The sequence below is a fragment of the Gadus morhua genome, chromosome 2 (genome assembly GCF_902167405.1).
Source record: "Gadus morhua chromosome 2, gadMor3.0, whole genome shotgun sequence".
NCBI lineage: Eukaryota > Metazoa > Chordata > Actinopteri > Gadiformes > Gadidae > Gadus > Gadus morhua.
In genome coordinates this window covers 23,422,142-23,434,990 of record NC_044049.1, presented here as the reverse complement: position 1 = coordinate 23,434,990, position 12,849 = coordinate 23,422,142, and the positions used below count along the sequence as shown (strand labels likewise).

At 45.2% G+C, this 12,849-nt stretch overlaps 1 protein-coding gene and 1 long non-coding RNA gene across 2 annotated transcripts; one reads left to right on the top strand and one right to left on the bottom strand.

The window, feature by feature from the left end:
• Positions 1-3,095: 3,095 nt before the first annotated feature.
• LOC115535483 (uncharacterized) lies at positions 3,096-5,828 on the top strand. Its single transcript, XR_003974494.1, has 2 exons — positions 3,096-3,217; positions 4,401-5,828. It is a non-coding gene; the product is annotated as an uncharacterized LOC115535483 (long non-coding RNA).
• Positions 5,198-11,900, bottom strand: pctp (phosphatidylcholine transfer protein). Its single transcript, XM_030346739.1, has 6 exons — positions 11,687-11,900; positions 10,557-10,674; positions 8,257-8,336; positions 7,704-7,875; positions 7,330-7,397; positions 5,198-6,391 (listed from the first exon to the last, which is right to left on the bottom strand). Exons 1-6 carry the CDS (start codon positions 11,813-11,815, stop codon positions 6,317-6,319), a joined length of 642 nt encoding a protein of 213 aa, XP_030202599.1. The 5' UTR covers positions 11,816-11,900; the 3' UTR covers positions 5,198-6,316.
• Between the last annotated feature and the right edge of the window lie 949 nt (positions 11,901-12,849).

Sequence of the window (12,849 nt, the reverse complement as noted above, 5' to 3'; positions counted from 1 at the left end):
CATCAACTCTGAAAGTACATCAAGTTGTTTTTGAGCGTGTGTTGAGCGTGTGTCGCTCCTCCTATCATAATTCCATGCAATTTATAACTATCATTTGGTCTAATCCAAACAATCACAGACAGCGAAATCTCTCTCCAAGAAAAAGCGCCCGAGTGCCACCGCAAAAATCAATGTCTCCATTTATCATTCCTGCGTAAAGACGCACGCTTTTCTAGAGGTCGCCACTTTAGCTACAGTGAGGACTACAGCCACGGTGCGTATTCAGGCGTCTACCGTCAAATACTTTGCCGCTGTGCGTTTATGGCTTCTCCAGCTGTGGTTAAGCCAAGAGTATTCTCCATGGCTGGGTTCGGGTCTAATGACATAATCTCAGCTGATGCATTCCACAGCGGAGACTTGTTTCAATGTTGTTCACAGGAGATGGACTCGGGGTGGTAACTCACTGTGCTCTCACACAGCATTAAGTGGGCATGCGCTAAACTACCTCACATCTATCAAGGCCGGTTACAGTTACATCCCGGGTCGAATATGGAGAGATTGTACAACGAAACGGCCTGCAAAGCGATCACCCCTTATCGGGCTGGCAGGGCACGTACGCCCCCTGTTGGCTCGACGGGGAATGACACGCCGGCTCCCGGTTGACAGATGACAGCTCGAATCGGACCAAGGCAGGGAAAAGATCAAAGTGGAGATTGCGCAGCTACTCAATATCCAGAATGAAAGGCCGCTGCGCCCGCTCCATGTTTGTCCGTTCATGGCTGCTTCGTTCCAGGGCTGCTTGGCTGACTGCAGGTCTGGCGGGCTGCTGATTACACTGATAGATATGGAGGAATCCAGCGCCGTCTGCCAGGAACCACAAATGGAAAAGAAGAGGACCCAGGGTCTGGCGGTAAAGCGAGGTAAACATTACTCTCTCTCTCTCTCTCTCTCTCTCTCTCTCTCTCTCTCTCTCTCTCTCTCTCTCTCTCTCTCTCTCTCTCTCTCTCTCTCTCTCTCTCTCTCTCTCTCTCTCTCTCTCTCTCTCTCTCTCTCTCTCTCTCTCTCTCTCTCTCTCTCTCTCTCTCTCTCTCTCTCCCCCCCCCCCCCCCCCCCTCTCTCTCGGGGCTTTATGTTGGCCCTATATGGAGTCGGGGTTAGCGCTGGGGGGGGGGGGGGGGGGGGTTAACTCTGCTGTGGTCTGCTCAGAAGAAAACACAATTATTTTTAATGAATGCAAAGAAACACCAAGGAAAACAAATAGCTGCCATTAAGTCCGAGGAGCCAGAGCGCCTTCAGTGGGCCTGTGTGTGAGGCTGGCTGTGCTCGTGCACGTATCTTATGCAATCCAATCCCTGCGCGTGCACGCAGCCAGGGGACGCCCCATTTAGACCTGGCGTTCGGTTTAGATGGGATAAAAAAAACAGAACTTAATTAGAGCGTATTTCTCCCCCTGGCAGGAGCTGGATGGATTCCCTCTTTGATTAAACTGCATGAGCTGTTCTTCCCCTGGAGAAATCCCAGCACTGAGATGAACGCAGGAAACGTAAGAAGGTGGAGATAAGAAGAGCGTAATTTCCCATCTGGGATGGATAAAGTGCGTCAGTACAGGTTTTGGTTGATTTGTTTGTTTGTTTCAATTCGAAACATCAATCATGTGTCTCGCGAGATCCATGCCCGTCCATCTTATAAAATAAGTTTCTGAAATACAGCACACGCACACACCCACACGCACGCACGCACACACGCACGCACACACGTATGTGAGAATATCTGTGCAGTAATTAATGAATGAAAGTCATATTGTAATGGTATAATGTCACCATGGATCTTTCTTTTTCGCTTTAATTTTATTTTCTGAACCTTACAACCCCCTTGACAGTAGTGGTGATGAAGAGCGCCTTAAAACCCATTTGTCGTGACTCTAATGTCTTGTCACATCCTAGAAACAACCCAGAAATAGCGTGGGTCACAGCATGGGGGCCCATCTTGGTTCCTGGTGCCCGGGGGTGGTTTCTGATGCCCCGGGCCAGCCAGAGGCGGAGAGGATATAATATACTTTCATTAGCTGGGAGCCCTGTGAAACGCTCACCTGGGCTCCCGGGGCCTAGTTAGGGCCCCCAGCACAGTCACTCACAGACACATGCTGTGACCCACTTTAAAACAGTGTTGTTGCTGCCTGAAGAGCCTTTTGAGGACAATTATTACTTCAGCTTAAGGGACAACGTATTTATTTTACTGTTGTTATTACCATTCTTTTTAAAGTTATTTTTAAACTTGTGACCATTAAAATATCCTTCCTCAGTGGAACTCCGAAGGAGCAGGGAAACAGGTGGGGGGGCCATCCCCATGAGCGCACATAAAGCTGTAGAGTTATGTGTGTACGTAACTGAACGACTTCTGGAGGAACAGGGCACAGTGAGCATGAGCAGAGGAGGATTAAAAGAGACGACTGATTGATGTCTGTTGATTTGTTGTTGAAAATGCATGTGTCTCTTTGGACAGTAGCATCTGCAAAATTAACAACTTTTTACACTCTTTAACGCCCAAGAGCAACGCAGAGATGCATTAGAAGGGGTTATAAAACCATCAGGCTACAGCTTAACGCAGAGCACAGGAGTGAGCAAAGGAAAATAACAAAAACACCTTTAGAAAGAGCAGAAGGATTTCCCTGAAGAGGTTGGCATCTCATATCGGAATCTATTAAATATAACTACTAAAACTAAATAATAACAATCTCAAACATACACACATACACACATGCACGCACGCACGCGTGCCCTCACACACACGCACACACACACACACACACACACACACACACACACACACACACACATACACACACGTGCACATATACACAAGTCAACACACACACACACACACACACACACACACAGACACACACACATAGGCACACACACACACACACACACACACACACACACACACACACACATACACACACACACACACACACACACACACACACACACACACACACACACACACACACACACACACACACACACACACACAGTGTTGAGAAATAGTCTCTCAGGCGTGCTGGCAGACAGAGAGGCACCTGGGAAATCGGACCAGTCGCTCAGAGCGGGTGAGCTCCTATATCACTTTCTTAAGCTAATTAGCTCAGCGCATTACCAATCACAGGGAGAGGCCGGCTCAAGCCAAGAACTATATTTTCCTTCGATTCGTGAGCAACGCACGGTGGAAAAGAGAGGTGAGTTTTCACCCAGGCATTCCTGGGAATAAAGCATAAAAAAAGGGGAGATTTTAATCGTTACTTCTATACTCAAATAACTGGATCTGTATTTGGACATGTTTAGATTCCACTTTGTTCATTTATGTAGAACGTGTTTTCTTTTTCAGGCCAGACCAAGCTATTCATAGGGGTTCACTTGACAGGATTGATTTATCACCAAATATGGCCTGTGCGTCAGGATTCAGCAAGGGGTTTCTGTTGCCCTATGGAGTGGACTCGAGAGAGATACAGTAAAGTACATCAACGTGTACCGTAACTATACCGTGACCTGAGATGAGGAAGACAGTGTTAAGCAACATCTCGCATTGGAAACTTGCGCGGTTTCAAGCGCCACAATGTCACAATTAAATCAGTACAAGATTTGAAACCCTAATTACCAATAATAACCGACATTCAAAGGCTCCTATGCTTCTAAAATGGAGGCAGTCGTTTCAAGAAAGAAGCCCTATATCAAGAGATAAATTATTAAAACAGATTGTTTGGTAATACAAGCAACATGTTTGAAACTATTACATATCACAACATCATAATAACACGTCAGTTGAATCATTTTATACACCCCTCTGCCATGATCCTTTCATGATTCAAGAAGCAGTGAGTACAACTTTGACCACCAGAGGGGGTGAGAGGATTGCCTTGTGGGCTGCGCTCCTCAGACAAACAAGGCGGTCTGCAGGGATGACTAAAAGTCGAGTTGTTTTGATTGATCGGCTTGGCTTCGGAAATATAGTCAACCATCAATAACCGGTAGCTAAACTACTTTAACAGAGGCAAAGCCAGGTTAAACTTGTCCATAACAGACATGAGAAACTGTTTGTTACAGTGGCTCAGCTCAAGCAAGAAACATCGAAGTAAATCAAATAGAATAACCACATTATCAATATAAACACAAATATGAATATATATTAACAAAGAATTATGAATATATACATATATACCAATGTTGGTATTGATATGCATCGATACTAAAAGCAACATTTTATAGAATAAGATTGTATGTAAAAAAAGATATGTAACTGAAGCTAACCAAAATCTAAAGGAAGTATGGTAAAGAAGAGTGATGTTAAGTGTCGCATGCTGCAGGCATAATGCCCAAATCAACTGAAAATTATAAATTATTAAATGGTTCAATGGTTCATAGAGACCGCAGAGTTCAAAATGGATGACAAGACTGGCCGTTTTCAAGTTCAGAGCGGGTCCGACTTCCGGTTGTGAGAGGAGTGAACGAGTTCGATGGCCCCAGGAGCGAAGCCTCTCCTAAGAGCTGCTCACAGCCAGGGTTACAGCCCGCACCCTGAGGACCGGGTGGGGACCGGGTGGTGACGACCCAGTGGACTGAGACCCAATGGACCTCCGCAGCAAGCTGCTCCAGACCTCAAAGGACCAGAGCTTCCTCAGGAAGGACAGTCTAATCGCGTTCCGACATCCCCACCGCACTGACACGGCCCCTCTGAAAGACACCAGCACCCCTCCTCTTCTCACACTCTCTCCCCAAACCCATCCAGCACCCGCACTCCCCTACAAGTTTCTCAGAGCACCTCTCTGCACCCTTGCTGTTAACGTTGAACTCTTCCACATGTTTTCATATCATATCCATGCTGGATTTTCTGGTTTTATTTGGTTGTTTTGATCTCCGCTGTAGTTTCTCTGTATTTTAATAAGGGATATACAAGAAGTGCATTATTATTATTAATTTGAGGAAGGCCATCTGTTTAATTTTCTATTAATTTTCCATCATTCATATTCTGTCTATTCGATAAAATCAGTTTTCATTCCATCACTTTCCTTGTTTGCAGCCATTTTATTTTTTTTAATCTGAATGTTTTTAACTATTTTCCTATTTCCCAGTGTCGGTTGCAAACATGTTTGACATTTTTACACTGCTGTAGTGGTATAATAGATTATAAATCTCAACGAGACCAATTTGTGAAACAACGATTTAGTAAAATACAATTTAATGGAGGAATCCAATGTATCGATAACACGATTTGGAGTGTTTGTCAAACTATCACATATGTTGATTAAACATTTTTACATTCATTCAAAACAATGCATCCGCAGTAATAATACAATAATTTATTTCCGTGAAGCAATCATGGCCTGATGCTGTAATTTCGTGATCAGGTTTACCAATGCCATCGGCCCAAATCATTCAAGTATAAAAGATAGATCACCAGCAGAATGATGTTGCCTAGGCACCTGTGTTATCTGACTGTCATCAGTTTCATAAACTCTAATAGGTAAACTTTAGAGGGGACTTCCAGTTATCCAGCTAGTTTTCAGTGCACAACCAGACTATAACGATTGTTTGCTTAATCCAATTAAAAAGATTAAAACCTAGTCTACTTTTTTCACTTTTCATTAGGAAATTTAACTTTTCCACTAGAAAAATCAATTATTCAATTTGATATAAACAGACGCAGATTAGGAATTTCCCAATAACGAAAGATCCCTGCACCCTAACCCTAACCCTAACCCTAACCCTAACCATAACACCTAGCGAAACAAAAATAAAATAACTAAAAAAAGTAGTAAGCCAACGGGCTCCGAGTCTGAATGCAGAGAGGAATACCAGGGCAAACAGAACATGGAAGTGCTCTGAGTTCACACAAACCCTTAATAAAGGGCAACAGATCCAGCATGCTCACTTGCATGCTCAGGCCACTTGACAGCATATTGCAATACACCACCACCCCACCACAATCGCTTACTTTTACTGCTGAAATAAGTAACTATAATAAAAACATAATAATAATAATAACTATAATAATAACTGCTGACGAACACAGCTATTTCTACAGGGAATCACTGCATTTGTATTGGGGGGGCAGCATGTCAGAACTATCTGATTGGTTTGGGGTGAGGGCGGCGATACCACACAATACTGCGTTTCGATTGGCTCGCAGACCGGCCCTTTTCTCTGCGGCAGGACGCCAATTCAAATTTAATTGAAGTCCATCGGAGTGTTGAATCCCAGCACTACACCCTAAAACACCCTCCTCTTATTCACGTGATGACAGATTGAAGATGCAGCTGCAGCTTCCATCGCCGGAGTCCTCACTTCTTCTGGCAGTGGCCGTCGTAGTTATTACACGCCTTCTTCATGTCTGTCAGGAAACCTGGGACGCCGCTCTGCGGAGAAGAGATGTCAAGGGGCATCACGCATCAACACAGCCGGACAGAGGCGGGGACTCTATGACATCATCAGGCGCCACGTTCAAGGTTCGATAAACCCAACTTGAACCCAGGGGGGCGGCGTGAGAGAGGGAGGGTCGAACCAGATAATACAAGGAGAAACAGCTGTTTGTATCCTTCACACACACACACACACACACACACGTACACACAGGCGAACGCACACACTGCCTTGATTGTTCTAAGCCTGAACTGTCGCCTGGGAAGTGTCTGCTAAATCAAAAAACGTAAATGTAAAACACAGTCAAACCGTCACACTGGGGCCCACCGATGCCAAGAATGTATGCACTCATGGTATTGCATGGGTTGGATTGACGCCTCCACCAAATCCAACTGGATACGTCCATATTATCGATAGGACACTGATGCTCTTTGGGCAGTGCAGAATCTCCCTTTAATGACCTGCTGCCATGTGCTCTCTGCTCTGACCCCGGGATTTCCCGTCTAGGGTCTCTAAAGCACTATCTTACCTTAACTAGTTGACCTGGTCAGGTGGTTAAAAGATAGGGGGATGGAATGCAGTAGTGGACCACAGCTTGGACTTTACAAGGCCTGTTGAATCCCAGTTTGATTCTCCCTCTCCCAGTTTGATTCTCCCTCTCCAAATTTGAGCCACCCTCTCCAAATTTGAGCCACCCTCTCCCAGTTTGATTTTCCCTATCCCAGTTTGCTTATCCCTCTCCCATTTTGAATCTCCCTCTCCCAGTTCGAGCCACCCTCTCCCAGTTCGAGCGACCCTTTCCCAGTTCGAGCCACCCTCTCCCAGTTCGAGCGACCCTCTCCCAGTTCGACCCACCCTCTCCCAGTTGAAGCCACCCTCTCACCCTCTGCCCACAGAGAAGTCTGATGTATTCAAACAGAGTGTGCAAACCAACCTTAGCCGCCCAGTTAACCAGCCAGGTCGGGATCATTCCTCCAGGGTTGTCAAAGTAGTTCATGAACACTGAAACAGAGCACATTTTCTGTTTATTGCCCTTGGCGCGCCTCCCAATAAAACTGTTTATTTCCTCTGTCTGTCAGGTTTCCAAAGCCAATCACAGCAACCCCACCACCATCCCTTAAAGGGCCAGTGAAACCCAAAACCACATTATTTTGGTTTTAAACGTCATCTGCGGCCATTTGAAAAATGGTTGTCATAGAAATCTATGCCATTTCATCACTGTTACTGAAATAAACCTACATTACATTACATTACATTTATTTACTTTGTCTAAATTCCGTTATTTCTCAAACAAAACTGTTTTCCTACCTTTGGTCCCGCCGGCGCCGTCCGTTTCCATGGCGAGGCTCTGCTTGTAGTCCTTGACCCGCATCACGCTGCTCTTCTCCGCCAGGGGCGTGTTGGGGGAGCTCCGGGCAAGAACCACGTAGATGGTGCGACCTTCGACCTGAATGTCCCGTCGCTCCCTGATGTACACGTACTGACGGGAGGGTCAAGGACAAGCTAACTGCTAGCTGCTACTCATGCTAAAATAGTGTTATAATAGTACGCAGCATCGTGTAACATCTTACCCTAGCTATCTCTGTGGTATACGGGGAATGGGTTTACCTAGTGATTGTTAATGCTGGGCACTTGGTTCTATGAACATCCTTATTATACCGACAGCGATACATTGTCGTTTCTCTTTCCTCTGACAAATGTACTTATTGTCAGTCCACCTATTCTTTGTTTTCTTAATCTTTTCTTTATTGACGTGTTGCTGTGACACCAAAATCTGCCGCCTGGGATTTATAAAGTGTTATCCTAACTGAAAACGTCTGGAATATACCTGGATCCCATGAGCCAGGTATTATGAGGATACGTCCCGGTTCGACAGGGGGAAGGGGTATTTCACCTCCCAGTAGATAGCTTTGTGGCCCTCAAACTCATTCTCCTGCAGCTCTGAAACGGGGGGACGAGGAGACACAGAATGAGTTCATAGTGCTGCTGCAACAGCCATTTTCCTCTCAACACTAGGAATGTGAAAGCCAAGCTGGTGTTATTATTTTACTCCTTGATAGGATATTGACACTCAAAACAAGACCAGGCCATAACATGAAATGGAATATGTTGTTTGACCTTAAACCAAGTGGAGATTATTGTTTTTGGAACAATCTTGCCAAGGCTGCTGTAGTCAAATTTGAAAGTCGTCAAGAAAAAGGAACAGAACATTTTGAAATGAAACAACCCTAAATGTCCCTCACTGCTCCCTCCCTCTACATTACACCTGCGTTGAGAAGAATTGGATTTCACACACTTGTATTTAACAAACAAAACCAGAACCAAGAAATGGGTCAAGAGCGGTCTAAATTTGTAATTGCAGATCCATTCAATAATTCATACCCATTATGAAGCACGGTGCATTTCACTCATTAATAGCTGACGGAAGGCTCGGCCATTTCTAACAAACTACACTCGACTAACTCTAGAATCTTACCTACAGCCCTTTCTCCAAACAAGTTGCACACGGTCTCAGTCCTCTCTTGGTGCACTAGTCTCATAGGGCTGTACAAGGGGCAGCAAACAACCGGCGCGACGAAAAGGGCGCTCGATAGGAACACATAGTGGTCCAGCCGAGGGCTGAGATGTGTTACAGACATAAGGTTGATGGATTCCCTCTGGGGGGATGGATGTCTGCTTTAACTAATAATCAAGGTGATCCACCGATCACTTATTCACCTTCTCAATATCCAATATCCTTTCTCTCTCTCTGGTTTATTTACCCCGTAGGCGCGCGTTTCCGTGTACACACACTGTGTCTGTCTCTCTCTCTCTCTCTCTCTCTCTCTCTCTCTCTCTCTCTCTCTCTCTCTCTCTCTCCTCTCTCCCGCAGACGACCCACTAGCTACTCTGCTAACAGACTTCAGATGTTCTCACATCATGCGTGTCTGATGTATTGTACGCAGAATATTGAGCCAAACCCTGGAACCACAAGGACTGCTCAGCCATCACCATGCAGATCCAAGGATTGCCTTTGATCCTCTCTCTCTCTCTCTCTCTCTCTCTCTCTCTCTCTCTCTATCTCTCTCTCTCTCTCTCTCTCTCTCCGTCTCTCTCTCTCTCTCTCTCTCTCTCTCTCTCTCTCTCTCTCTCTCTCTCTCTCTCTCTCTCTCTCTCTCCGTCTCTCTCTCTCTCTCTCTCTCTCTCTCTCTCTCTCTCTCTCTCTCTCTCTCTCTCTGAGTTCAGATGTTACAGTAACCACAACTCATTGTCATGTCACTTGGGTAAATGTGGTTCTTGCTAACAACATAACAGCCTCCATATGAGGTTTGAAGAGCGAGACAAGCGGTGGATTGATGCGCTGTTCGTCTACTTCTGTCCATGAAGATGAAGAGGATTGCTGTGAACCTAAAGGGTGAATAACCCTGACAAGCCATTTCAGAACCGAGCCTCAAGTGACATCACATATGGAGATGTTCAGGTGTGTGATGGGATGATCCGCCGACCAGTTGGAATAGTCTACTTTGCTTACAGTAAATCCACTGGGTAGACTGGTAGCTTGGGGCAGAATCAACATAATACCTGCTGGTACAATAGGGGCCAGTGTGAATACCATCTCTTTTAGAAAAAAAGGACAGAGTACTAGGAGGAGCTCACAGCTGGAGGCTACGTCAGGAGAGATAGGGGAACCCCTCCCAAACTGGGTGGGGAGGGATTGGAAGAGACTCAGAGAAATGTAAACAGGATTGATAGAAAGAGGTACTTTTTACAAGAAGATGTTACTAAAAGCAAATAGCAAAAGGGTCACAAAAGTTTCCCACTGAATTTTGTGTTTATATTATAAACTGGTGTTGTTAATTTGAAAAAGTTAGGCAGTTAGAGCCACTGTCACACAAATAAACCGACATTAAGAGTGCAGTGACGTTTGTTTTGATTGAATATTGTTTTGTTTGAGTCTCATGGTTCTCATGCACTAAGCCAGTAATAAATGTAGTTAAAAATTGTTGTTTTTTCTGCATTCACTTTTACTCATCAAAACAGGTAGGGTGAGGTAAGAGGTGGTTTAATAGATTGCAGGTAAGCCACATAGTAATTAATAATAATAACTAATCTTATACAGTTGGCCTATTAATCTATACATATATATGACACTTAAAGGTGAAAAGGGGCGGGGCGATTTACCTTTGACGTAGCTGTCCCACTGCTTCCGGTAGGCCAGGTCCATGTAGACGTCCGCACACTGCTGGGCTGGGCAGGCGCTCAGCACGCCAATGATCTTGTACTCGTAGAGCCCCGTCTCCTGCGAACAGGGAGCAGAATTAGTTTAACGGGAGATCTGCGGCGGCGGGGCCCCCTGCAGTACACCGATAATCCTTCATTCTTATCAGCCATCGGTTCAGCTTTACAACTTTCTATGCCGTTTACTTTTGCTTGGGTTCTGGTTGTTGCACTTCTAACTTTTGCACTTTTTCTACAATGCATTTTTTTCACTTTCCCTATAATTTATTTTATTTCTCTATTTTATGTATGACGTTTTTTTTTTGCTAAGCACTTTGAGTCTGCCTCGTGTATGAAAAGTGCTAAATATAAATAAGTTGCCTTGCCTTGATCAATCGTATTTCCTTTGATTTGCTCTTTTTTAATGAATTCTGTTATTGCCATTTGTTTAATTTAATTTGTAAGGATGTTAATCAGCAATTTGTCTTTTTTTCTGCTGTTTGTGTTTCCTTCTCTCCTTATGTGGCTGTTCACCGGTATAATCCCCTTGCTGTGTTTTTTTGCAGGGATTTTATAAATGCCTGTCCAGCTCCATTTATCCCCAACCACAGCCCTCCTATCAGCAACCTGTGTTCTGCTCTTATGAAATCTGAATAGGCCAAATCTAAATCTGCAACGGTATGTCTGCACCAGCCTGAGGATTTAGATGATCGCATATCTTTATGACATGAGGTTTGATTTGCGGTTTGGAAGATGCGGTTATGATCTTATATCATTTGACAGGGAAACTGGTGCATGCGCGATGCATGGACTTGCACCGTTTCCGCATATATCCCAGTGTGACCACTAGGCAACCGTCCTTGTTTCAGGCAAAACACACGAATTGTGAATCGCATTCAAGAACACCGTTATCGTGGATGACGTTTAAATGCGCAAAGCGATGACGCATGATCTCGCTGTAGCTCGACCATTCATCTACCCGTGGAGATCGATTAGTATAATCTGACAGCTCATTCATACAGTGATCTCTGATCGTATCCGCATTGCTGCCCCAGTGCCTTGGGGCCGTGTATACCCCTCAACGCTCACTTTACCTTGTCAAGGAGCCGGTAAATTTTGACACCCATGTTCTCGGTGAACAGCTCCCAGCCTCCTTCCAGCTGTGGCTCATCCAGCTCCCTCCATGCGCTGTCAAATTCCTCCTCTCCGAAGTGCAGCGACATGTTTCCAAGCTGGAACGATTCAGATCCCAGGGTCCGGGCGTATGGCGTGCTGTGGGTGGTACGGCGAGTCGTTCAGATCAGAGGGTCGGGGCGTACGGTGGGCGGTACGGCGAGGGGTTCACATCCCAGAGTCCCGGCGTACGGTAGGCGGTACGGTGAGGGTTCAGATCCCAGGGTCGGGGCGTACGTTGGGCGGGACGTTGCACCAGTCCGACCAGTTGGACTGGTGTTCTGTCTGTATTGATATTGATCAATTGATATGATCATTTTATTTGTATATGTTTTAATAATCATTTTGATGTGTTCGAACTTCATAGTTGTATTTATTTGTGGTATTTATTCTATTTTATTTTACTTTACAATTGTATCTGTCGTTTTATCTCGTTTATTGGCCCTATGTCCCCCTCCTGCTTTCCTATATTGTGACTTTATTTCGGAAAAACATGAAGACCTATATTAGTTTAGTTAGGGGGGGGCGGGGGGGCTTCATTGTTTACCCACCAAAATAAACCCGAATACACCCCCTTGGTTGGGACCCTTGGATCCCGGACCTCTCGAGCCCGTGAGGAGGAGGCCTCCTGCTGTGACCGTTGGTCACGTGACCTCCTAGTGGCGGAGACCGGAGACGGGGCGCGCGACTTGCACACGCACCCAAGTGCGTCAGAGAGCCATTCCTGGGATATACTTAGCAGAGGAGTCTTCTCGTTTGCATTATGTCACAGCAGATAGGTGAGTCTCCCCCCAAAAACGCCCGGGCTATTTGCACATCGGTGTGGGGACTTTAAAGCCACAAATCCCCCCGGGGCCCAAGTGCCTCTGGTCAATGTTGACATAGTTTAAGTTGAAGTTTAAGTAGATACTTTATTCATCCCCTTGAGACATTTAGGTACCAACAGGCAGTAGTACAGTACATTTGACAAACAACAAAATCTATTAAAAGTCAACAAGATAATTCAATATGGTCGATAAAAGTAAATAGGAAGTGAGCAATATGGCACATAATAACGAAATCCATTTATTAAAGAGCCAGAAGT